This window comes from Aplidium turbinatum, chromosome 12, assembly GCF_918807975.1.
Source record: "Aplidium turbinatum chromosome 12, kaAplTurb1.1, whole genome shotgun sequence".
NCBI classification, from domain to species: Eukaryota; Metazoa; Chordata; class Ascidiacea; order Aplousobranchia; family Polyclinidae; genus Aplidium; species Aplidium turbinatum.
Genome location: NC_137483.1, coordinates 6,357,546 through 6,385,516, shown reverse-complemented (window position 1 = coordinate 6,385,516; position 27,971 = coordinate 6,357,546). Strand labels below are relative to the sequence as shown.

Here is a 27,971-nt window from a genome sequence, read left to right as displayed (position 1 = left end):
TTTTGTTATTGCTGTCGATAGTGACGTATTCTCGAGCAGTGTTTGCACTTTTTGGTCATTTTGAAAAAGTTAAAAATAAATGAAACATTGGACTTTGGGACTTGCCAGTGCCATTGAAAACAAATTTTATTCGGTAATTTTTTTTTGTAATGTATTCTTTAATGTTCAGTTTACGCATTTTAATGCTTAATTCCATGGTATCATTGGATTTTTCAAGCATAACTTCGATATTTTTATGTTGCGAGTTTAAAAGGTTTAAAAATTTTAAGCACGATTCATGATCAAAAATGGCGAAAATGTCATCGACATAACGCAAATACAGTTTGGGATAAAAATTACGATAAAATTCAAATATTTTGGTTTCGATATGTGCCAAGAAAAAGTTTGCCAGTGATAGGCCCCAATGGGGAACCAATGGTGACGCCATCTATCTGTTGAAACAAACTATTGTTGTACATGAACATGCCTTCTGTGGCTCAATGTAATAATTTTATGAAGTATTTTTTGTGAAAACCAACCTAATCGACCGCACATTGCAAAAATACTTCATAAAATTTTCCAGCTTCATTCTTGTATCATTTGTTCAGTTTGTGCTTTCAGTCCAGAGTGTCGTTACAGTTATAATGCAAAGTCAAATTTATCTTACGATTTTTCATTTTATGTACATTGCAGATTTAATTCCTGATGAGGAGATACTTACGTGTCGAAAACGTTTGAGTCATTATGTTACATATTTTGATTTATGTGTAATACACTATGTTAAACCCGCTAAGGTTACTTTGTTTTGCTTGTCTATGGCAAATAAACTACTTGTAAACTAATCAAAAGATTTATTTTTGAAGCTTCATCTACTTTCAGTAATAGAGCAATTATTTAAATATTCACTTACATTTGTACTCCAAAATAAAAAAAATTGCTCATCACTCGTGGGGTTGAGCGATTCCAGCGATCCGTTATAATCAATTGCTTTACCTGAACATGGCAAATAAATTAGTCAGCTATTTCGTAAAGTGTTATTTCACTTCAAAGAATGATATATTGCATCACTATATTTGTTGCCATAAGAAACCTGTCATTGTTTCTAGCTTCTTTTTTTATTGTTCGTTTTGCTTATTGTTTTGTTTTTTATTTGTGGGACGGTGGCAGCTGACTTCTTTGACCCTGTGGTCTTTCGCTGTCATGTTAGTACAAATACCACATTTAGTGGATTTGGCTATCTATGCGTTATAATTGTAGTTTACTTTACATGCTGTCGTACTGAACAAGTAAAACGAGTCCCAAACTACATACCGTTCTTCTCTAGTGACACAAATGTAGCCGGTGGGTTGGAAAAAAAAGTCACATTACAGAATTCTGAAGCATACAATTTCCATTCACAAATTGTATCTCGATTATGATTAAAATTGTGGTATGGTTTATCTGCAAAAAACAAACGCTTGCAATTAAATCAAAAACAACTTCATAAAATTAAACTGTTTATAAGTTGTAGAGTAGGCTGCGCCACATTCGTTCTTACTTACCGGTAGTTTACTTTATTTTAAGCCTATTTAAGGCGTTAATCTCGCATTTCTAATTTTAATTATAAAATGGGCTATCTCCAAAACCACATTCAAAAACTTAAAAGCATGGATTCGCCTGAAAAACATACTAGAGACAAAAGTGCTCAGGCTGAAAACAAGGCTACGCCCTACGCCATACCAATGATTGAACAGTATACAATTGGTGTTTTTTTTAAATATTTGAATTGGTTAATATAATTCGTCGTTGCTTTTACTTTTCTTTTACACAAATATTGGACGTTGCCAAAATCAACTTCAACATTTTACTCACACTTCACATCAAGCGTATGATTACTTGACATTCCAGAGTTTGTCTCGATTTGAGTTAATGGAGTTATAGCTTGACAAGAAATTGATTTCTTGTTGTCACGTGCAGTCAAGACTCTTTCAAACAATTTACCCTAAAAAAATCACAACACCAAACTATTTAATACTTTCTTTCTGTAGAAACTAACATAGAGTTACTGCCAATTTTTAGTTTTCCAAGCAAATATCTTTGATGAGTGCAAAACAAACTCGACAAGCATTAGGGTACAAGGTTATGCTCAAACTTTTACGCCAGCTCAAACGTAATGAAACAAACTATCTAAACAAGTCAAACAATTTTTTGAAAAATTGTCATCAGAAAGAGGCAACGAGTTGTGGCGACTTTGAAACTCGGGCTCAAAAAATTTGACAAGTAATTTAACTCCAGCAGTATTGCACGTTACAAAGAGCCTGGTTGTGATTTATGTTAGTTTGAATATAAGATATACAGTATAACCGTCTCAAATAGAGAAATCATGTTTTCTATTGCGTACATTGCGACAACATAAAGTACACAGCGAAGTGGCATATCCGTCTTCGAGTCAGCTGCTCCTCTTTAGCATGCCATTAAGTGTCCTTGCCGAGACATAACCGCGTGCTCTAAGCAGTGTCGAACCCACGTTCTTTCGAACGTCGCGCAGACGTTTTCACCACTCGGCCACGCAACCAACAGTTCGAACTTTCTGCTTTATGAATGGTTTGATAGCCTGGGTAAATGCACTCTAGCCTTTTGATGATTTTTTTTCGCTTCAAGCCACTTATGCCTGTTATCCGGTCCACCCAGTGGTCGCAAGTACCATTAGCCTACATACCACAGTGGAATTTCCAGCTACGTGGAATTGGTTTAGTTTTATTTCGGAGTCGTTTATTAAAAAATCTTCATTGTTTTTGTCTTTCATTCCGAGCAAAGGTGTAGCTATGACACAATAAACCTGTTTGCTATAATTTAGCTTAGCCTACATTTGTGTTGTTTTCTAAACTGGTCAGATAGTTTGTAAAAGTAAGCAACCTTTCCATATCGATGCAGTGAAAATATACACTATCGTAGCTTTTCTTACCTGTATGGGGTCCAAAATTATTTTGGCCCGGGGGCTTAAAATTATTTTATCCCGGGAGGCCCGGGTGCCCATAAAAGACTTAACACAGCAAAGCGCATATCTGTTGCTTGCAATGTGGAAAAAAATTCGAAAACAAGAAAAAAATATGACGTACACACATTTTCAGAACAAGCATAGAGCATTTACTGCAAAGTACCCCATTGAAGATGAGCGAAAAAAAGCAATATTGGTCTTAATGAGAAAAGTGGAGCAGAGTAAGCAAGCTTTTAATAAATGGAGAAAAGCCCCATGCCACGCCAGTGCTGCTAGTTTTGTGGCAGCTCAAGAGATTGAAAATGGGTTTCCACGTTTAACGGACAATAAATATGTAAAAAAAATGTTTCTTCAGGTAACATAGAAACTGTGTTCTAATCTATAACTTATTTACAGAAATACCACGAAAAGCGTTATGGCCTTTGTGCAGGCCATATCTACTGAAAGAAATAGCAGTAGCTTTTTTGTTAAAAACGGTTGCGTTCCTTAGTTTAGGGAAACATAAAGCTAACTTTGATAAAAATTTGATGTTGACTAGTATTATTATTAATAAAATGTATTAATAATAATAATACATAATAATATTAGTGTTAATTTAATATGATATATAATATTAAAACAATGAAAACTATTAATACTACAAAGTGTTCAATGCTAAGAAAAAAAGCAAAGCAGAGCGAATTAAATCAAATATAGTTATTACTATCTAAACCAGGGATTCTCAAACTGTGTGCTGCAGCACACTAGTGTGCCGCCACAGATTCTCAAGTGTGCCGCGAATCTTTTGAAATTTTGGAAAAGAACTGTATAAATATTTAAAATAAGCCATTCAGACAAGCATGCGACTTAAAAGCGCTTTAACTCCTTCAATAGATGATAAATAAGCACATGTGACGTTGAAACCAATTATGGCATTGCCGATACAGCAGGGTAATTGCCACGTCACTATTGGGCTGCTATGTTAGCTATTGCTATTGCTAACATTACTTCCCACCATTTGGAAGCAATGAATCAAGCAATCTTTCTGCAGAAGAAGAACAGCTCATTGATTTACGAAACGACCCATTTTTTCAAACGCTGTTTCCACAAAAAAAACTTGAATGCGTTTTGGCTGTCTGCTTCCAAATTCTATTTCATGATCCGTGCAAAAGCAATCAAAATTATATTGCCATTTGCATCTTCATGGCTATGTGAACATGGCTTTTCTGTTTTGACTGAAATTAAAAGCTGTAAACGAGAGAGACTGCTTGAAATTGACGATGAAATTCGGGTAGGCCTATATGTTTGTCAACAATGCAACCTCGTTTCAGTCGAAGCTTATATTGGTATAAACAAGCACATCCATCGAATTGACACGTGAAAATAATTTTTTTTAAAGCAACTTTTCTTCTTTTGTAAGTGTGCCGCGTGCGTTTTATATTTTTTCTAATGTGCCACAAGCTGAAAAAGTTTGAGAACCACTGATCTAAACCTTTAACAGCCTGTTTCACCTAAAGGAGGATCATCAGAAGGTCCTTATTCAAATAGAATCTAATATATATACTATATAATCAAACAAATAATATAAATATAATTATTATTTTAATCTTGACTCATCAACTTTGTTTTTTGTAAAAAATATCACAATATGTCTGCTGCCATTCCGAAAGTAGTTTGTAATTAATGGAGGAAAACAACAACTGTGTTTCAAAAACTGTCTTAAATCTCGAAATATTTATCGTTTTTAAATGTTTAGGCAACACACTTGTTATTTTTCTTGCAATATAGCCTATTACTGTATTATGCTAGCACTTAAATCACAACATTTACTTTTGCCAAAACATAACGATCCCTTCCAACAATGTATCGAGTAAGTGTGCCACTAGGAAATACGTCATTGTAGGTACATGATAACGAAACAGTTCTTCCTGCAACTGCAGATGTATATCCAGTCATGACCACGGGATTAGGTGCTACAAAAAGTGCAATTTTGTAAAGTTCAATCAATATCAACTTAAGATCAAAAGTACGAGCCGTCAAGAGCGCATACAACACAACTTTGGGCATATTTCTTTAACACAATCTTCGTACCTTCTTAATCTTCATAGCCTATCTGTCTATGCACTTTCTTTGTTAGACTCATTACTTATTTACTTTGCACATACCTGCCACTGTGGAAACCTGCCAATAATGACTAGAGGCTAATGTCACTTCGAATACAAACGTTATCTAAAATACACTTCGAATCTCTTTGATATGATAATCATAAGACAGTCTATCAAAGTGGGATCTTTTATCTCAAATCACCACAAAACTCTAGTTTCGTTTATAAAAATAACACAAAACTTTTTTTCTGCTATCAGTGTTGCCAAATGTTCTTTGGATATCTAGCACAAGTGCCAAAACCTGCTTTAACATGTGCCAGGGAAGAGCATGGGTAGTAGCACGATACTTTTGTAGCCTCGCTACTACGGGTAGCGATAGCGAGAGCAGCACTACCTTTACTTCAGTCGTACTTCCTCTACACGCTACTTTCCGATTTAAGGTGAAAGATTCGTGTTGAGATATTTTTGATGGAAACACTAAAGCATAAGAACAAAATTTCACCGAGAACGTTTTCCATAACGTAGTTAAAAAAATAGTGTAAGCAAACGTGGTACTAAAACGCGATATCAATCGTTTCCATGATCATTTTGACGTCAAAAGGTGCTTGCGTAGAGCTTTTCAGTGCCAGCTCAAAACAAAAGTAGCGAGAGCGCGTTACTTGATCCGAGAAACGGAAGCGCCGCTCTTTTGGCATATTGTAGTGATGGCGCGCTACTTTTAAAGTGACAGATGTCCGCCTCTGACAATTGCATACCCAACAATCAATTTGAATACCCAACAAGCAACACTATCAATTTGAACTAGCGATTGATTGAGGGAATCTTTATTTCAGACCTCAGACCGAGCTTAATCCTGACGTTCTTAACTGAGTGAAGCATTCGATTGTTATTGTCTATAAGTTATTCCACCTACTCGGTGCCACTGAATGGAGAGCAGTCCCTGACATGGGCTGCTTAAGGCGGCAATACTAGTGCTAGCAATACTTTTTGATGGTGCGGATAAATAAGTCCAAATCAAATAAGATGTTGTTACAACCCCAACAAGTTATATATTTTTGAAAAGGTCTTAAAATGCTCTATAAGATAGAAACAAAAATTTCACGAAAGAGTAACAAACAAGCTAGTCAGCTGGCTTTGAATCCAAACAAAAAAAAATTAAAGCAAAAATATTTGAAACCTAAAAACAATAATGAGGTGCACCCTATCAAGTTGAAACTTTTTTACACTTACAGTGTATATTGCCTTATTAACAAAAAATAATGGGAGGAATTTTTCCTAACTGATCAATGACGAAAAATATGGTGTCACCAAGGATACCACTTCAAAACAAGGTATTTTGAAGTGGTAGACTCATGTTGTCAACCTCCTCGCGGTGAGTCCTGGTAACTGCACAAAACAGGCTAATGACAACAAACAGACACATCAGGGCATCTCTGAGGTGGTAAAAGGATAAACCCTCGGCCCCAGAGAACGAAGAAAGAAGCCAGAAAAAGTCCCAACATCCTACAGCTTAACGTAGAAGGCCTTACGACTGCTAAACTCCATGACGTACAAAGAGTAGCTCAACAACAAAAGGCCCTTATCATCATCCTCCAGGAGACCCACTGCCACAGTGCAGGCAGGCTAGTGATCCCAAATTACTCAGTAGCTGGGTCAATCCTCAGCAGGACACACGGCCTAGCCACATTTGTCCACGAAAAGCTGAACTGGAGACTGCTTGAACAATCCTCTTTAGACTCAGAGATTGAATGGCTAAGTGTGGACGTCAACGGCTACAAAATCGTAAAAATCTACAAGCCACCTCCCTCGCCATTCACTCCGACGGCCATCCCAGTGTACCCCCACCCCTGCCTCTATGCTGGCGATTTTAATTGCCAGCACGTCGACTGGGGATACCGCATCACCAGTCCTTCTGGTGCATGTCTGGCTAACTGGGCATCAAATAACAACTATGCCCCACTGTACAACCCCAAAGACGAAGCCAGCTTCACATCCGGGCGATGGGGCAGTTGGGGCACTGGAACAAACCCAGACATGGCCTTTGCTAGCATTGGCAATCAGCTTCCGGACAGACGTGTGCTACAGAAGTTCCCTCGGTCCCAACACCGACCTTCTCTCATTACCACAATACCGCTCAAAACACCAATTCCGAGTGAACCAGTCAAGCGGTGGAACTTCCGTAAAGCCGACTGGAATCGCTTTAGCCTCCTCACCAACAAGTTCACAAATGAGTTACCTCCACCTAACTGTCACAACGTGGACGAGGCTTACCAGAACTTTTGCAACACCATCTTAACAGGTGCCAAACAAGCCATCCCTCGCGGTCGTAGAAGTAACTACACTCCGTGCTGGGATGCAGAGTGCGAGCGCCTCTACCAATCTTTTATTAGCTCTTCAGATGGTCAAACAACACCCTCAGCCGCCAAGGCTCTTCTGGAAAGACTCGATGCAAAAAGAAAAGAACGCTGGACAGAGACCATCCAATCTCTCGCACTCAAGCCGTACAGCGTAGAGCACACTCAATAACCTTAAGGGACAATCAAGACAATCACCCCGACAATGTCCCATTCCTGCTAATAAGATCGCATCGCAGGTAATAAAAAATGGGATATATAGGCCGTGTGATCGCACCTCCGATCGGTTTGTTACCAAAGAAGTGACAAAGCTTTGGAAGATCAACACACCCGACCAGGAGAGCATTTCTAGCTCCTTCTCACGGAGCGAATTCAATGCTGCCCTCAAGCACCTAAAACATGGTAAGGCCCCTGGTCCTGATAGGATATGTCCAGAGCTTATCATGCACGCTGGTTATGTTCTAAAGTCCTGGTTATGCGATTTCCTGTCGTCCTGCCTGCGCCGCCTCAAGATTCCTAAAGTAAGAAGAAGATCTCTGGTCGTCGCAATCCCTAAGCCAAACAAACCACTAGACGATGCAAAGAGCTATCGCCCCATCTCCTTGCTCTGCATCCCTTTCAAGATCCTTGAGAGACTGATCTATGCCCGTGTCGAACCAATAATCGACCCACTGCTTCCCAAAGAACAAGCTGGATTCTGACACGGGAGGTCAACTGTAGAGTGTAGACCAAGTCACACTACTAACTCAGGATATTGAGGAGAGTTTCTCGGCAAAAAAGAAAGCGGGGGCTGTTTTTATCAACCTAACAGCAGCCTATGACACTGTTTAGCACCGTGGCCTAGTCAACAAGCTACTCCGCCTACTCCCTGACAGGCACATGGTCAAAATGATCATGGAACTCATCTACAACAGGAGTTTTACCCTTACCACCGGAAGCGGAAAACCAAGTAGACTGCGGCGACTCAAAAACGGTGTCCCACAGGGATCAGTCTTGGCTCCCCTTCTTTTCAACGTCTATACGCATGACCTACCATCAACAACATCTGACAAATATGCATATGCTGATGACTTGGCCATCTTGCACTCTGCGAAAGACTGGCAATCATTACAAACGACGTTGAGCCAAGACATGACGACCATATCTGGATACCTTCATCAATGGAAACTGAAGCTCAGCGAAAGTAAAACTGTGACGGCAGCCTTCCATCTCAACAACAGGGAGGCAAAACGTGACCTGAAAGTGACCGTTAACGGCAAAACTCTGCCGCCCTGCCCAGAACCAACATACCTTGGGGTTACACTTGACAGGTCACTCACATACCGTCACCATTTACAGTCACTACGCAAAAAGCTGACATCTCGCGTCACCCTGCTGAGACGTTTGGCAGGCACAACTTGGGGCGCAGGTGCTGACACCTTGCGCACTGCAACCCTGGCTTTGGTTCACTCCACTGCTGAATACTGCGCCCCTGCCTGGTGCCACAGTGCCCACACCCGCCTCATCGACAGCCCAATCAACGACGCATTGCGAACTGTGACTGGATGCTTGCGCCCAACTCCAACAGAGTATTTACCAATCCTTGCAGGCATCCAGCCTGCTGAGCTTCGCCGAAAGGGAGCCATTATACCCCTGGCTCGCCGGGCGGGGGATCCTAACCACTTGCTCCATGCAAAACTCAACATCCCACTTCAGGAATCTCCCCGGCAACTAAAGTCAATACACCCCTTTGTGCCAGCTGCTGTTGAATTACTACAACCATTCAGCGATCATGCCATCAGCGCAGCACACTTCATGGAAGACACTTGGAATGCAGCGTGGTGCGCCACCGACACCAAACTACATGGTTTTATACCCCACCCGGTGGCGCGCCTCCCTAGTATGGACCTGCCTCGGCCGACTTGGGTCAAGCTCAACAGAATCCGAACCGGAGTCGGTCGCTTCCACTCCAACATGCACAAGTGGGGTCTGGCTCCCTCATCAGCCTGCGAATGCGGCGCGGAGGAACAAACTGCTGACCATGTCGTTCTCGAATGTCCCATCTACAAGGCACCAAATGGAACGCATGGTATAGCAACGCTGGACGAAGCTACATTCACCTGGCTCTCCACCACCTGCCCTGAAATTTGATCTAACGAAACGAAAGAAGAAGAAAAATAATGGGAGGATTTTTTCCTAACTGATCAATGACGAAAAATATGGTGTCACCAAGGATACCACTTCAAAACAAGGTATTTTTATTTGCTTTTTTTTTATTAAAGAAAAGAGGTATTAGTTTGAATTTTAAAAAAACTGTTCCATTATTTGAATGCTCATGCTGCTGTGAACATTTCCTGAAAATTTAAAGCAGATTGGACGAGAAATGAAGAAGTAGATACATTTTTTGTTCAAAAAAACAACATTTTGAGAAAACGCCAGTTAAAGTTAGCAACATCATAACAAAAAATTTCCTCCTGAAATCTGCCACCTCGAAGTCTTCCATTGCATCTTCCTACTGCAAAGAGTGCTAAGAATGCCAACATACAGCTCAAGTTAACACCTCTGACAAAGCTTGCAAAACTGATAAATCTCTAATCCAAATTTTATTTTAAAAATTGAATGCTAGAAGGAATTTAGGCTACTTATCACAAGTCAATTCCAGTTCAAAAATGCCAAATGATAGATTTTATTAGAGTTCCGTAACTGGTACTGAAGGTAAGAAAAACTAGTGTTTTTGCACAAATGCGTTTGAGATTCAGTGAAATTTTTACATTATGCAAAATCTTCATTAAATTTCCTATCTTTTAGAGTTAAAAACAAAAAATCAAAAAAATTTTTATCACTAGTATTGTCGCCTTAAGTTCTTCGCTTGTGAAGTCAGGTGCTTAACCAACTGAGCTATCGAAGCGGACTGTTATCAAGCGCAGCAGGTTAGCCATCAATCAAATTTGAAAGCTTGCATGTTGGCAAGACAATGGCGTGCACAGGGAGAGGTATTGGACCATTTCTTAATAAATATATTTATACGAAAAAAAGGCACGACAATTTTATTAAGCATAAATTACAACAAAATTGGATCAAGGTACGTATTTTGTAAAAAAAAAACGTTGCGTTTTATCACAAAAAAGAAAAGAAAAATGGCAACGCGCAACCCTATTAAAGCTACAGTCCAAACACTGCAATTAATTATCATTATCAAAAAGTGATAAAAATGTTGCTCCTGCCAGGCCTAATAATTTTTAATAAAGCCAAAACTATTGCAATGCTAACACTGCTTTTTTAAGTTTTGTTTAAACAAAACATTTTTATATATCTGTAACTAAGACTACATACTACATAGTGGCATACTACTTGCTACATACAGTACAAAATGATAATTACGTTTCCAGCATTCCAAATCTTTTTCGCCCCACCAACTTGCATCTTTCCAACATTCTGTTTCGTTTTCAATTCGGGCGGTTCCATTTGCGTAGAACAATCTATAACCCTTTGGGCAACTAAACTGTGCGGTTTTTCCAAAAAAAGAAGAATTGGGTATAATCTTGGGAAAATTTCCAATAACTTTCTGAGTACAGTCTGAAAAAGAAGCATAAGCGTTCATACATCTACGACTAAACTTAGGTTTTTAAAAATGTGAAATGTAGTCCATAAAACGTTACAATGTAGGCTGATAAGCAGACAGACCCTTGGCACAAAAGCTCATCAAACATAGTTGGAGCCCATATAACTGCTACTGTCTTGTGGGCTACCGTTGATGACTGTTTTGCACAATTTCACATGACAAGTTATTAAACAATAAATGATGCAACAAAAAGTTCTCAATGCAAAGCAAAAGAGCCAAGCAGAGCAAATTACATCAAATGTCGTTACTACTTTATAAAACTCATTCTATTTCAATAAGCATATATAATATATTACAAAAACTAAAATGGCTAAGTTATGCGCTACTTAAGGTTTCATGCTAGGTGCAATCGTCAGGGGCAACACTCAAAAACAAATATAAAAAGTAAGCAGAAAAAAGTTGAAATGAAACTAACTGATGGAAAGCAATCAAGTAAAATCGTAAGTGATGAAGCCTACAATTGTTTACTGGTAAAAATAGCGAACAATTGTTAATCATGACGTAGCAGTAAATGGTAAAAATGTTATCTCAAATGAACAAATAAACAGCGTAAAATATTGAATTGACGTGCATGATGAAATTGTAACATATTAACTTAAATTGGGTAATAATGATTTGAAAACGAAGGCGAAGGTGCAAGAGGTTTGGACTATTTATAGCTTTTCAATTTAAATATATGTCTATGTCTGCAGTTTGAGATTATTTTGTCGCTTTTGTTGATACAAGAAGGATCTACTGTAGCTATGAAAACCTTTTCTGTAAGAAGGCACAAGTTGCATCTTTTTGATCCACACCTGTATGTCTTTAAACTAGCGATAATTTTCCATTTGATTGTACATATTTTGTTATGATTTTTCAAAGACCAGATTAATTTAGAAAGTTCAGTTTCGTTTTTGTATTTTTGATTGTTGAAGGACTTTATGTGGTTTCTAAATCTTGTTTTAAATTAACCTTCTGTGAGTCTAAAATATTTTTGTTCAATGTTTGAATGAATGACGGTAGCCTTGATAGACGATACAGGAAGCAAGACAATTTCCGTTTAAAGGGCAATTTGTTTCATCTCAGCAATTACACTTTTTTTGCAGTAGATGATTTTTGATTGTCATATAAAACTTTACAATTGTGACTTTGCATGAGATCAGAAACGTTTTTCATGCACGAATAGCTGAGTTTGATGGTGTTGCGAATAAACAGTTTGAAATATCTGTGGTTCGGCGTGAAATGTTTTTTTACGAAGAATAAAAACTGTTAGTTAGTTTGGTAACGCAATGGCGCTAAACGGAGAATTGAACCATTTGATATTTATTTTTCTTGATCGTTTCAGTGATCGAGCGGAAGCGTAATTTAAAGGAAAGTCATAACCACTGCCTTTTTAAGCGTCGGTGTAGATGCATTGAATTTAAAGCGTCGGTGCATTGAATTTCGTTTAATCTGATGATAAATTACATCATAGGTTAGTCTCTGGTTAACCATTCGGGAAAGTTGTTTCCTAATAGCTGGAAGATGATTGGATCTTGCGTCTATGTGCAGTGGATCTTTTTTTAGCTCCGCTACCTGCATAGAGCACTTTTGTTTTGAAGTTGCTGCAATTTATTCTTGGAATATATTTGCTCCTCAATTTTGGTGTTGAGCACTCTTGTTTGCTTTTCAAATATTCTGAACATGGAGAAGTTAAATCTCGTATATTCACTAAAGAACATTCCTTTACAAAGGTAAAGGAATGTTTATTTAGCGCCAATGTTAAAACTAACATAACAAATAAAATAAAACTAAAATTAAAGAAATAAATTTAAATTAAAAAGTTATCAATAGTCCAAACCTCTTGCACCTTCGCCTTCGTTTTCAAATCATTATTACCCAATTTAAGTTAATATGTTACAATTTCGTCATGCACGTCAATTCAATATTTTACGCTGTTTATTTTGTTCAGGGTATTTGGTAGTAGTTGCCGAACTAGCACCATGTCCTATCATCAGTCGCACCTTTCGCACTCATACGATATACGCTGCGGATGGCTTATGTGCTGGTGGGTGACATGGGCTTTGGCATTCGGCGCTGCTGCAACTCTTACCTATGCCTCCTCGTAGCTGGTAGCGTATGCCAACACAGCATACCCTGGGTACTGGTCTCGACTGACTTGCCAAACTAGGTGAGGAATGCGGTTCTCTAATAAATTTGGGGAGCTGTTGAGAGAAAAGTAACCTCTCAGTACGTGGAGACTAGAGCGGCGTGGTGAAGCGGTAGAACTCTGTGTCAACGGTTTCTCTGGCTCGGAAATCACCACGACTAGCGGAAAACCTAGTGTCGGGTTGTCGGCGAATAATCTGCCAACAATCTCTTTGAATGGTAGCGCACGCCAATTCATATAAGCAGGCCTCGAAATTAGTTTTTGTTAACGGCGGAAAAAAAACGTGTCCGGTCTGAGCGGCTATCTCGGCGGAAAAATTAAGTCTCACGGCGGACACACCAGTTTTAACGTCGATTGTCATGCTTAATCACTTAATCTTGATAATTCTTTGCCATTTGAAAACTATAGATACGGTTTAGAAGGCTTTTTAAAATTTCAGCAAAGCTCTGAAAGGCTTTCATCAGACCAACGACGTGCGCTTGAAGAGTCAAAGCGCGTTGTAGCTGCTTAATACGCCGCACAGCTGATTAACTTCCACCGAACGAGGGCGTGTGGCTTCTTGCGTCACAATGCTCTGGGCACGAGTCAGAAAACTTCTACAATAACGCTACTATTTTCTGCTGTGCAAAGTTTCACAAGGCTTTTTCTTTAGGTTTATTTTTGTATGTCATGTAAGCGAAAGCGAGTTTTCCCTGGGCCTTTTCTTTCTTACTGTAATACCAAAACTTAGCAAATTTTGTTGCATCTTGCTGTAATAGCCTAGTCGTTGTGACGTAAGACTTGAACTAAGTTGCGCGTGATTAGTGTAGAAGTACCGGCACTCCTGTGGATTCTTAGCGAAGAGTTCACCTTTGTTACGCTGATTCAATGTCATCAATCGTTGAAGCAACGTAAAAATCGAAAGTTTTCCTGCTTGAATGGAAGCTAAGGGATACAGTATTCACATTTTCTAAATGCGCTCTGGAATGCGCGGGAAATTATATTCTCGCAACAATTGTTCGCGCTATGCAATGACGATTTGTATCGTTAGTTCCTGTGTTATTTCTCGGCGGACAAATATGACCGATCTAGATGGTACTTCCCGCGGACATCACTGGCTGTGACGGCGGACATGTCCACCGTGAATTGCGAGGCCTGTATAAGAATTGCTTTTTTTTCGGGCATTTACAAACTGGCTGTCGCAAGGAACGTCTCCCTTGTTTCTGTGTGTGTGAAATCTAGAAGGTTATTTACACGTCAGCAGACTTTCTTGTGGAGCTAGCAGCTTGGCTCTGAGGGAGGGAGTTGAGGCGCTAAGACAACCGACCAGCTGCAAACCTCAAGACAAAAAGTAACAGAAAGCCTATCGTCTTTACTACTCTTTCAAGAAAACTATGATGACACACAACAAAAGATTGGACACTAAAGCTGTGAAGACACTTCACTTCAGGCGTCAAATGCTGGAGGTGTCTCAGCCGGTGGGACCGACGTGCGCGGAGCAAGGCGTCACCCGATTGTCATTCAGCGACTGCCCGCACCGACCAAAGAATCAAATAACAACGTGGAATGTCAGAACCCTCGCAAAACCTGGACGATTAGAAAACCTACTCCAAGAACAGGAGCGTATGGGTATTTCCATTATGAGAATAAGTGAAATGCGTTGGAAAGGAGTTGGTGAGAGCATTCGGGATGGATACACCATCATTCATTCCGGCGGTAACAAGGCCAAGTACGGAATTTTATTGACCAAGCAATAGCAAAGTGCATCGCGGGATACTGGACACTTTCTGATCGTGTCTTGTCAAATTAAACGCAAAACCCTTTAAGCTGTCAATCATACATGTGTATACACCAACATCATCAGCAGAACCGAAAGTTCTCGAAGAATTTTATCGCCAGCTAGATACCACCAAACAACAATGTAAAAAACTTGAAATTACGATCATCATGGGCGATGTGAATGCCAAAGTGGGCGAAGGACGATATGGAGATGTCATCGGGCCGTATGGCCTTGATGTTATGACTGAACCTGGCCAAACCTGAGCAAACTGGTGTAATGAACACATGGTTCCGTAATCAGTAATCACTCGAAAAGACATTGGACATGGAGAAGCCCCGGCCATATCAAGAATCAAATTGACCATATCATTATAAACAAACGATTCAGAAGCGCTATCTCGAACAGTCGTGCGCACCCGGGCGCAGATTGTAACAGCGACCACAACCCCGTGGTTGCCACGCTCCGGGTAAAACTACGTAAAAACTTAATAAACAAACAACAAAACTCTTCAAAATTAGCCTACGAGCAGTTATTGCCAAACTTCCAATTACAAACCGACTACAACGTAGAGATCAAGAACAGGTACGCTGCCCTGTGTGATTCAGGTATGAATCAAGAAAGTTCGGACGACTTGTCTTCAAAATGCACAGCTCTTCGTACTCCCATCACAGAATCAGCCGAAGCAGTTATACCGCATAAACCAAAAGCTGCCAATCAAGAATGGATGACCGACGAAGTTCTAAAGCTTGTGGATAAGAGAAGAGAGCCGAAGAAATCCCGGAGAGATGGGCCAAATATATCAGGGACTTGTTTGACGATGCTAGTGGAAGCAAACCAGCGTTATCGAAAGAGATGGATATTGGATAGTCCACCGATTCTAGAAAATGAAATACGTCATGCTATAAAGAAAGCAAAGTTGAAAAAAGGCCCCGGACATAAGGCTGTGCATACAGAAACCCGCTAGGCTCTAGACGATTTTGGCATAAAAAAAGTTGACTGAAATCACGAATGAGATTTATGACAGCTGAAAAATTCCCCAGGACCTCTTACAATCGATCGTCATCACATTGCCAAAGAAGCCCCAGGCGATTGATTACAAACTACATCGCACATCTAATGAGTCATCTAATGGGGTGACTTCTGAGCAGAGGCACCGGGAGCGTCCACGTTTGAAAATCTTCAAAAATCTTTAACATGGACAAACCAAGATTTTGCAAACTTAATAAAAACTATGGACAATCGATCGTTGTAGATGCTCACGGTGGCCCACGCCTTATTCAGGCATGGCCGATGATGATGATTTTGTTCATTTGAGATAACATTTTTACGATTTACTGTTAGGTTATAATTAACAATTGTTCGCTATTTTTACCAGTAAACAATTGTAGGCTCCCTGGCTTCATCACTTACGATTTTACTTGATTGCTTTCCATCAGTTAGTTTCATTTCAACTTTTTTCTGCTTTTTTATTTTTATGTTTGAGTGTTGCGCCTGACGATTCCACCTAGCATGAAACCTTAGGTAGCGCATAACTTAGCCATTTTAGTTTTTGTAATCACTAGCTCTACAACCTGCATTGAACACTTTGTTTTGCATTTGCTACAATTTATTGTTGGAATGAATAAGGAGATATATTTGAATAATTCTATTTGAATAAGGACCCTCTGATGATCTACCTTTTAAGATGAAACAAGCTGTACGTGTTTTAGAAAGTAATAACTATATTTGATGACCAGTTATTAATATAGAAAGACAGAGGTCAAGCAATGAGTTGCAAAAACGAAGATGTTATAACAAAAAACACTATAGTTTAGTTAATAAAAGCATTGATCTTAAATTAAAACATCGCACGATGAAGTTATTTGCATAGTTCAATCAGCATTGTGACGGTTTTGAAATATACTGTATATTTGTGATCTGCAAGATAACGATTTTTGAAGACTGTGCTGAGTGCTCATTTTACAAAAAGTGTCCGTTGCTATGGCGATTCTCTTTTAAATTTCAGTGTTACTTTTGTCATCACAAGTTATAATGTGCCCAAGATATTTAAGTTTGTCAACTTGCTTAACTGTAACACCGCTGAGTGTCAAGTTGCAATTTTGGATAAGTTTTAATTTGATACAGTCAATGTCATGCATTCTGTTTTTCTTGAATTTAATTCCAAACCCATTGCTTTACTCTTATTGACAACAGAATTTAATAAGTACTGTAGATTGGTTGCAGATTCTGCTATCAAGACTCTATCATCAGCGTATCTCAAGTTTGTTTATGTTTTGTCCCCCAACCTTCCAGGGGTTCCCAACCTTTTTACGATCTCGTACCACTCGGACGCTCTGTACTGCCAAGCGTACCACTTCTTGCAGAACAACTAATTTGGTCGAATCATATTTTATTTAGAAGAATAATATTGGCCTACTACAATAACACTAAAGCACCACAACTAAACTTAATGAGATTTTTGTTTACTGTCCACCAGTTAGTCGATGCGCGGTGTAAATTTGCCAACAGCGCATCGAAAGTCATTTCCGAGCGCATCTAGTCGGTTTCGATTTTTTTGACTTGATGTTCATCATGACTGAAAATCCCTGCTTGCATTTCCGCGAGGAAGGGAAAATCAGTAGCCTAGCTGTGGCACAGCATGGGAAGCTAGCGTTGCATATGAGGAGGCCATACTGAGCTAGAAGTTTATTGGAAAAGATTCCTTGTAACCGTTATTGAACATTTTATTCCGATCTATTTTTAGCTTACAACTACCATTATTCAACGCTATTTGCAGCTTAAGCTATAACATAGTACATGATATCTATCAAGAGCAATCATTTGACATAATTAACGACCACTGTCCTGCAGAGTCGAACGGCTTTTCAAAGAAACTGTGTCTCTTGTTGACAATTGACATGACCTGTATTTTGAAGATCGTAATGATGCGAAACAACAGGAATAGTTACGTAACAATAAGAATAGGTTTCCGGATTTTTTTTGTAAACAAAATCAGATAAATAAAATATAAACTTGTGAAAAAAACGGAAGCTACCGGCGTACCACCTGAAAAACCTTCGCGTACCACTAGTGGTACGCGTACCACAGGTTGGGATCCCCTTCTTTACTCCATTCAAATCTTCGATTCCCGTCCTTCCCGTCTACTTAATTTAAATTTTCAACCATTGCAGGCAAGCATGGATAGTTAATATGACAAAAATTGACATCATGAATAGCGTAGCGGTCACAGTAAACATAATCAAAGATGGATATAAAGCCCAATAAAGGCAAAGAAAACTTGTCCAGTTCCCAATGATTTGGATGCCCAATATAAAGATGTGCCACTCCAGTCAAAAATTTGGTAAATTTTAAGTTTTTAAAGATTTAAAGAAGTTTTTAAAGTGAAGGGGTTTGTATCGAGAATTTTATCGATCTTTCAGAGCACTTCCATTTGCGAAAGCGGTTTTCCCATGATAAAAAGACTGAAATCAAATACAAGGCACAGGTCAGAAGGTTAAATCATGGACACCTGCTTAAGATATTATCAGTTGCCGTACTGAAATCAATGGTGATGCTTGCTGTGCGTGGCACACAAATAGTAAAGTGGTCCCAGATGCTGACAAAGTCGGACCATGTTGAGATAGACGATCAAAACTAGAACACTAAATTCTAACAAACAAGTACAAATAAACTTTATAGAACAACTGCATGCTTAAAAATTGACTGAAAATCAGTTTTCACAAGCATACATTTATAAAACTTACTTTGCACCTTTATATTCTTTGCAATCATTGTAACAGAATTACAATTAACTTCAACACTTAATGTTCCTGTTTGCAGTGGTTGGAAGAGTACCAATTCCGTTTGAATACGAGGTATTCCTTCACTCAGCTGTTGCAAACACGTTGTCTTATAGCGATAATTTTCAGTGTGGTTTCGACAGACTTTTAGCGGAGGGATTGTTTGAAAAAAGTAAAACGATTGATGTGAAGAAGGTTGACCTTCTTCAGACCATTTCCAAATGCATGAAAAGGAGTTTTGGAAAGTATCATGGAATATCGCCGTTATTGTGTAATTCATGTAGTGCGTTGCCAGAGTTGAGCCACGAGGGTTTCCAAATATCGTAATGTCAGATGACGCACCTAAACAAACAAATCATTAATTACACTGAGTAAACTTGTATTTGTAACTGTCGTTTTTATTGTGTATCTAGATCTTCTGATTAGGCCTTCGTTGAAGCGAAAAACGCTCAGTATATTTCTTTGTCCGTCGAGGCCCGCCTTACAGGATGCCTGCCAGTCAGACACTGTCCTCTTCCACCAAAAAAAAATTTTCTTTGGGGACTTCTTCCGGGCAGTCGTTCTATCTACCCTTCTCTATGCTTGTGAAACCTGAACATTATACCGCCGTGACATCAAACGTTTTGAAAAGTTCCAGCAAAGGAAACTGAGGCAAATGCTAGGCACTCGTTGGGAGGATCGTCTTACCAACGATGCAATCCTCGATCGTGCGAGGTTGCCTCAGTTTCCTCTGCTGGAAACTACTAAATTGCAACACCGCCTCCGCTGGACAGGACATGTCAAGCTGTTCGACCAAGGCTTCCTCGATCAATGCTCTATGAGGAACTGGAGACAAGGAAAAATAACCCTGGAAGATCAAAAATGCTATACAAAGATCAGCTGAAAATCTCCCTCAACCATGAAAACATTGATCTGGAATCACGAGAACAACTTGCTAGTGACAGATCACGCTGGAGAAAAAGAACTAGGAAAGGCCCAAATTTTTCCAGAAAAAAAATAACTGGATATAAAAGGCCCAGAAATACGAAACGTTAGAAAAGAAAAGCTAAAACAACCACGTTCCTCACTCTCCATGCAATGTGCCTTTTTCATCATAGATTAGGCTTCCAAAGCCACATCTACCATCATCATTCAAAGCCAAATCCAATTAAAAAAAAAAAACAATGCTCGGACACGAGCTGGAGCCGACGGCGAGTTGCATAGCTTAAGGTATATAGGATTTGATTTGCATGTAAGGAATGTGAATAGAATGGTATACTGTTTCGGATACCATGTGTTATTATTGTCACAGTGCTATTATTATACAAACAGTAACAAATCACACGATGTATCAAAATAAGCAGAAACACGTGCAATAATTATTATAGAATACACAACAACATTTTGCAAATAATTCTCTTTGCCCGGTTTGAGACTTTCTACAAATCATAACAGGATATGAACTTTGCATTATTTCTTAGCTTATGTCTGATGCAGTATGACATTTTATCCGAGTTTCAGTGGGTTTCTGTGAGATTATTTAGCTAAAAAAAATCGCAACTAAATCCGAAGGGCGTTAAAGGACTTTACGGTTAGTTTTTTAGCGAGAGATATCAAGTCAAAATTAGTTGCAAGCCAAGACTTTTGAACAAGTATTTTTACCCTTTTTGCAATATTGATAAATATTCTTAAATCGCTTACAATAAAATGACTACAAAGTACAGTTTTACAGTTTGAAAGTTAATGGTCGTTGTAGAAATGCAAAATGTCTGGCCAGTTGTTACCCGAGCACGTCTGTTGAAAACTTCCAGATCCTAAGCAAACAGTGGTAAAACTTCTTCCATCAGTACATAGCAGGTTGACACTGGACCCACAAACACAAGGCGTTGACTGACAAATGATACTTGCAGTGTCCGAAAACAAGGAAGCATTGACTGAACATCCTGCAAGGAACAAATGTTATATTTTTGCAGGCAAAGTTTGAAAAATAATGTAAAAGTTTAGTTGGAAAACGTAAAATAAAATTTTCAGCTTAAGTAAGAAGTCAAAATTAATGCTCATATGCTTTAATTAGTTTCTTTCAATTCACTTTGTCGTAATTATGTCACTGTACAGTGTACACCCACAACCTGCTCTCCAAAGTGATCTCAAAAGTTTTGAATTGCAGAGACAACAGTTTAACTTTGACATGTTCAAAACAAAGCACCCGAGCTGCACTATGACGTCACAAACACTAAAAGTAAACCATCAAATAAAACTTGCTGCCAAACCGGCGCAAACGTGAGAATTGCCTGGCTGCCAAATAGTCAAAGACAACAACAAGCGGGAAGACATAAAAGTCATTTAGTGGCAAACCCCACCGGTTAATCGGAGGAAGGACCATGCTTGGTTCGAGTCAATTGTCTGTGCGATTTCGATGTAGTTAATTTTTTCTCCAGGCAAAAGCGCAATGCTACGTGGAAATCTATGAATTTGTTTTGTTTCGTTGCAGAAGATCATTCAAGCTAATTGATTCTTATCGTTCACTCAAGTTCATAAAGAATGTGTCCAAACTATTCATTTTTAATTTTTCCAAATTTAACAGCTGTGTTCACCATTTATAACGTTATGCACTATATATGCAGTCTGAAATCAAAACGCTTGAGCGATCAGTCCCAAAATCCTTGGTGATATAAGTCTCGTTTGCTGTTGTAGTAAAACTTAAAAAACGTCACATTACAAACATCCAACCAGGAACTGAGTACAGAAGATGAAGACATAACCAATCAAATATAATCATGTATAAAACTCTACGCACAAAATATAGGAACATCAACGTAAAAAAACTTCATTCATGATGGCGGAGTGGCACGCGATGGTTGTTTCTCAACTCTGGATTCTATTTTTAAAAATATATGAAATCAAATAATCTAAGTATTCACAACAAACCGCGTTGTACATTAAAAATCATAGGCATACGAAGCCGAGCAATGTTATCAAGTTTAACATATTGAAGATTATTATATATTTACAAAAAACAGTTGTTGCGTAGTTTTGTGTTTTTTGTAAATATATAATAATCTTTAATATGACTTGATAACGTTGCTCGGCTTCGTATGCCTATGATTCAACATTAAAAATCACTGCACAGCCAGAGTTATTAGTCTTGCGAGAAAAAAAACACCGCTCGAGCCTCTCTATTAATCAGGAATGCTGAGTTCAGGAGATTCTTGGGATTTTGAAACTTTTAGGATTTTTCGAGTTCAAACAAAGTGAGAAAAATGACAAATAAAAACTAAATAAAATTATTGAAGCATTTTTGCTACAATGCTGCCGCAAGAACAAAAGTGGATCAGCAATTAGAAATTCTGATTTGATTCTAAAACACCCAGGGGCTGTGAAAACACGTCCGACCACAACTGATGCATGATCATTGAAATCAAAACGCTAGAGCGATCAGTCCCAAAATCCTTGAAGGTGATGTAATACTTGTTTGCTGTTGCAGTGAAACTTAAAACAACGTTACATTACAAACACCTAACCAGGAACTTAGTACAGAAGATGAAGACATAACCAATCAGACATAATCATGTATAAAATTCTAAGCACAAAATACAGGAATATCAACGTAAAAAAACTTCATTCATGATGGCGGAGTGGCACGCGATGGTTGTTTCTCAACTCTGGATTCTATTTTTAAAAATATATGAAATCAAATAATCTAAGTATTCACAACAAACCGCGTTGTACATTAAAAATCATAGGCATACGAAGCCGAGCAATGTTATCAAGTTTAACATATTGAAGATTATTATATATTTACAAAAAACAGTTGTTGCGTAGTTTTGTGTTTTTTGTAAATATATAATAATCTTTAATATGACTTGATAACGTTGCTCGGCTTCGTATGCCTATGATTCAACATTAAAAATCACTGCACAGCCAGAGTTATTAGTCTTGCGAGAAAAAAAACACCGCTCGAGCCTCTCTATTAATCAGGAATGCTGAGTTCAGGAGATTCTTGGGATTTTGAAACTTTTAGGATTTTTCGAGTTCAAACAAAGTGAGAAAAATGACAAATAAAAACTAAATAAAATTATTGAAGCATTTTTGCTACAATGCTGCCGCAAGAACAAAAGTGGATCAGCAATTAGAAATTCTGATTTGATTCTAAAACACCCAGGGGCTGTGAAAACACGTCCGACCACAACTGATGCATGATCATTGAAATCAAAACGCTAGAGCGATCAGTCCCAAAATCCTTGAAGGTGATGTAATACTTGTTTGCTGTTGCAGTGAAACTTAAAACAACGTTACATTACAAACACCTAACCAGGAACTTAGTACAGAAGATGAAGACATAACCAATCAGACATAATCATGTATAAAATTCTAAGCACAAAATACAGGAATATCAACGTAAAAAAACTTCATTCATGATGGCGGAGTGGCACGCGATGGTTGTTACTCAACTCTGGATTCTATTTTTAAAAATATATGAAATCAAATAATCTAAGTATTCACAACAAACCGCGTTAATTAAAATCCATTGCATGGAAAATTTCAGGGCTGTAGAGTCAAGCAAAAAATATATGACTCCGACTCCTCGGTTTATAACTGGCCGATTCTGACCCAGGACACGCCAAAATCCCTCCGACTTCACGACTCCATTGAGTCCACATCAAAAGTTATGAAGAGTTTACATGACAACAACTCATCGATGGGTTTATTAAAAAGATTAAATTCAAACACTTGGTATGTTTTGTTTTCGGCACTCTGGAAAATTACTGGAAGCTTGTGGACTGTAGCTATTATTTCCGTGAGAAAAATACTACTTGTGTCGTCATAGACAACTGGCCAATTATAATGCAGCAGTTGATCAATCAAAAACTACAATAACAAGTTGGTGTTGCAAATTCTTACTAACATTGTAAAACTTGGAGATTATGACCAGACAGAAAAATTGTCATTGTTACATTGATTTAACGTCTAATTTTGATTTGAATCAATGCAAAAATGACGGATTTTACTGTCTGTGTATTTCTTACTTTTGCTACAACTGTTAGTTTGGTCAAACAGCTTCAACATCGAAAAAAAAAAGAAAATCGATCACTTTTCTTATTCGAAGGTTTCTGACGTTGATGTTCTAAATAACATTTCCACCATCAAAGCAAAGATCTGACGAGTCTTTTGTCGTGACCGAGGTGTTGCCATATCACCGAGAAGGTCGCAAGTCTAATGTTGCCACAATTCCTTAAAAATAAGCTTGCACTACAGTGGTTCTCAACTTGGAGTGCAAGAACCAGACGGAGCTAAAAAAAGGGATTTAATAAATTTATATGTGATTCAACCATTCAGTCAGATAATTACCATCGTAGGACACCAGACCATAATATCTTGAAAACAGTACAAAATATCAAGAAAGAACCTGACCATTTGAAGACGATCGAAATTGAAAGATTTCTATTTAATTTCAAGAATTTGAAGGGAGTCAAATCGGGAGTTGGGATTAAAATCGTTATTTTATTTTTTAATTACAGCAACATGTCAGGCCTCAAGATTGGCAACACAACAAGCCCCTTTGGAAAATTATAACGTCAGGTGGCGTTAAATTGCATCAGAACGTCTTTAGATATCAAGTGGTTGGCAATGGAAGTAGTAATTAAGAAAAATCAAGTTGTTTCACATTTTTCAGATAAGACATTTTAAAACAATTTTAAGAAACTTTTTAAAGAAACGTTTTAAAACATTTTAAGAAACATTTTAAAACAATTTTAGGAAATATTTGAACGTCGTAAGATCCGTAGACTTGAAATGTTTTCGAAATGATTGCTGAATATTAATAAGGTTGAGAAGCACTGACGTAGACAAAGAAGGCGAATAAATCTTCACCACGGGGACAAATATCTGCAAATCGATTTCATTCTGATACCAGACGAACTTGCTTTAATTAGATGTGATTCTAGTTTGGATATTGTTCAGCTCTAGTTGTTGGGAGGAGAGGCGATCTCCATTCTATCGTCTCTGATAAACTGGAAACTAATTCGAAAACCATGAAGCCTTCCAACTATTCCAAGCATAGGTCTACCAGTATGATGTGCGGCACATGACACGCAACTGGCACAAGGGAACTAATTCGAAACCTTCTAACTATTCCAAGCATAAGTCTACCAGTATGGTGTACGGCACATCAGGCACATGACACGTAACTGGCACAAAGGTTGTTTAACGAGAACCGAACGAAACGAATTCAAGACAACGAAACATTTCATTTCGAATTGACGACGGAATGAAATTAAAAGAGACGAAAAAACAAGCAAACAAACAATTTTTCACAATAATTATGAAAAAAACAAACAAACAAATTTAAATTGACTTTGAAAAAATGAAACTTCCAACTCCCCAATTTAACTTGCATCACACTGGAGGCGTCTGTAACAATACACAATCACCACAACCCTTCAGTTGCTAAGCAATGCCACAAACTGGAAAATTAGACAAAGCTATTCCTAATGCGAAGCGACTAAAAGTGGATGTACCGCCAGGCGCCTCAATTATGATGAAAACAATTAAGCAACGACCCAACGACGTGGCCTACCCAAGTAATATCTGAGTTATATATTAATTATTTGTTGTATCCTACCCAAGGGTTAAAATGGTATGCCGGAGCTTTCTTTAATCTTAACAAATACAAAATAATCAGCTTATTCATGGCTAACGTGAGGATGAACACTAAGGCAAAAGGCTGAGAAAAAATATTCCAGCTGGCAAAATTAGCCATTTCAACATTGATTTAACGTCTGCAGACGTTATTTGACAAGTTTGGTGTTAAAGTTTCGGTTTTCAAACAACTTCGCGTTGTTTGCAAAGTTTAAAAAATGGTCGCGCATGACACTCAGTGACCAAAGCCTTCCATCATTATCTGCATTGTGCCTGTAACGGGCTTCTCAACAATAATTACAAACGACAATCAAAGAGTGCGAGTTCTAATGCGAAAAGCTGCTGAAGTGAATGAAATAAATTTCCATTTATATGGCAGTCAGTGATATAGAATATCCAACCAGAGTAAAGGAAGAGCTGAAGAAGGCAATATCGATTCTTACACATTCGACTTCGTTATACTAAGCCAGTGCTGCTCGCGGGTGTTTCTCAATCTCTTGACTCACTTTGCAACAAGAAATGAGGTGATAAAAATACGCAGTGGAAATCCGCTGTGGCTGATAAAACAGCTAATATTTTAGGTCTGTTGATTGAAAGCTTGGAACTAAAAGTTTTGTCAGCTCATGCGAAGTTGGTTGTTTCCTCACAAATGCGGTTGTTTTCTCACAAAGTACAAATATCGATAATTAAAACATATAATAACGTTTAATCTTGGCAATAGTTTGTTTAATGTTTAATCAAAGTCACAACTTATTACAGCATCTTTTGCTAATAAAATCAATGTCTGCGGAAAACTCTCTGTTGGTGATCGTTACGAAATGACTACACCACTGGTTTGAAAATTCGCAGAAATACAACGACCCTCAAAAACAAATTTGAATTCAATTTACTTGACTTTACAAACATTTCAATACGTAAGCAATAAACAGAAGAAACAATACGCCGGTGCTGCTCAATCTCGAGTCCAAATTCCAGATTCGAAGTAGTCGCAAATGCGTAAACTGCGTTATGTTCAAATCGTCAAAGACGTCGCAAGCGGGAAGAAAAAGAAAGCTACTTCAGTACCCACACCACACCATTCCGGTTTATCGTTTGTCTTGTTTTTGAATCTTATCCTCGGACTGACAAAACCTTTCCATAGGTTATTCCTGGTAGTTTCGCATAGGCTACTTGTACAATCTTTTGACGCAAGGCCGCTTACCGAGACTGGCAGAGTGAAGTTTCTGATTGTTGAAATTTTGTTGCCGGTGAATTATTCCATTCACTAGGTGCCGCTGAATGGAGAGCAGTCCTGAAATGTGTTGCTCAATAGCGCACACCACGGGAGCCGAACCATCGTCGCGTGACCTTAAGTCGAGCGCTAATCCATTGAGCTTACAGGGCAGAAGGTGCAGAGGTTTTTATAGTTTGCCTCAACACCTCAAATGGGTATCAAGAAGGTAGGAATGTAAAACAAGGTTGGGAAGTGAACCAAAATCAAACCAGTTAAATTAAATTTTGTTTTTATTAAGTTAATAGCGTCTGCAGACGTTGAATCAATGTAGAAAACGGTTGATTTGCTGTCTGGGTCGATCGGTGTTTCGCTGGTCGATCGCCCACAAACGAAACTGAAAAACAGACCATAAAACTGATAGTGCCCCTGAGGAGACACCAACAAAGCACAGATCGACCAGGTTGAAGATAGCCCCCTCTTTAGTGGAGAATAACTTGCTGTGATCGCTCCACAGACAACCACCACTATGCAACCGATGACAAAGCATGACGATGACTGTCATTATGAATCATAACGATAATAATTCACCAACCATAAGGACGATAGTTAAATGCATCAACAACGTTGTTGACCTCATCAGCAGCATGTTTGACGTTATTTCGACGTCAATTCAAACAATGGGGTTCCTGGTAAACAATTTCATGTTTGATACGTCACAAGCACCATGTTTCTCAAAAACTCTGTGGTGATAGTTATAATCTTCTTGTCTCTGCTTGGGGAAGGCCTGGGTTGTATTGCAAGTCGAATCACATCAAAACTACGGTACCGATTGTGAACATACATCCATCATGTAGTAGTCGTGTTATGAATATTATGCACAAATTGAAGCCCTTGTGATGAAAAAATGATGTCGTTTTTTTTCAAAATATCAGATTTCATATTGCTCAAAAATATTTCCTCGTTTTGGTATTTTTACTGGGTTGTCGACCTAGACAGGAAATCAATCGTTTTTTTACAAACGTCTAGAAGATGTTAAATCAATGTAAAAAACGAATAATTTACTGTCTGGGGATCTTCTGCATAGAAATAGTACGTGAGCGACCTTGACAATGTGAGAAAGAACGAAGCCAAAACGAGACGTGACTTTACTTCTATCTTTTGACCGACAGCGAAATTTAAGGAATTTTTAACACACGAACTGAGCTACAAATTTGTGGCAGATTACAATCGACGAGTTTTTCATAGAAGATGACAACGACAAATTGATAGATGCACAGGGAGAGGTACAAACCGAAACCGTTTATCGCTGAAAAAAAATTCCATACAAATATTTCTTGCTTTGGCGATTCACGACTCTGCAAAGGAATCTTAACTGTATCCACAAGTCGGTATCCACACGCTTTGGATTATATGGCAAGTTTTGTGTTTGAGATTCTCATGTATTTCGTTTCAATTGACGTCATAACAAAATTACTTCAC

General features: G+C 38.5%; 1 protein-coding gene across 1 annotated transcript in view; it reads right to left on the bottom strand.

Annotated features, from left to right (window-relative positions):
* The window catches only part of LOC145781415 (uncharacterized), a 246,798-nt gene that overhangs the window by 10,015 nt on the left and 208,812 nt on the right, over positions 1-27,971 (bottom strand). The window contains exons 3-9 of the mRNA XM_082593201.1: positions 20,425-20,583; positions 18,626-19,003; positions 10,755-10,949; positions 4,766-4,908; positions 1,831-1,960; positions 1,291-1,419; positions 890-972 (exon numbers count right to left, since the gene is read on the bottom strand). Coding sequence (XP_082449327.1) covers positions 890-972; positions 1,291-1,419; positions 1,831-1,960; positions 4,766-4,908; positions 10,755-10,949; positions 18,626-18,941 — 996 coding nt within the window. The 5' untranslated portion in view covers positions 18,942-19,003; positions 20,425-20,583. The remainder of the gene's footprint in view (positions 1-889; positions 973-1,290; positions 1,420-1,830; positions 1,961-4,765; positions 4,909-10,754; positions 10,950-18,625; positions 19,004-20,424; positions 20,584-27,971) is intronic.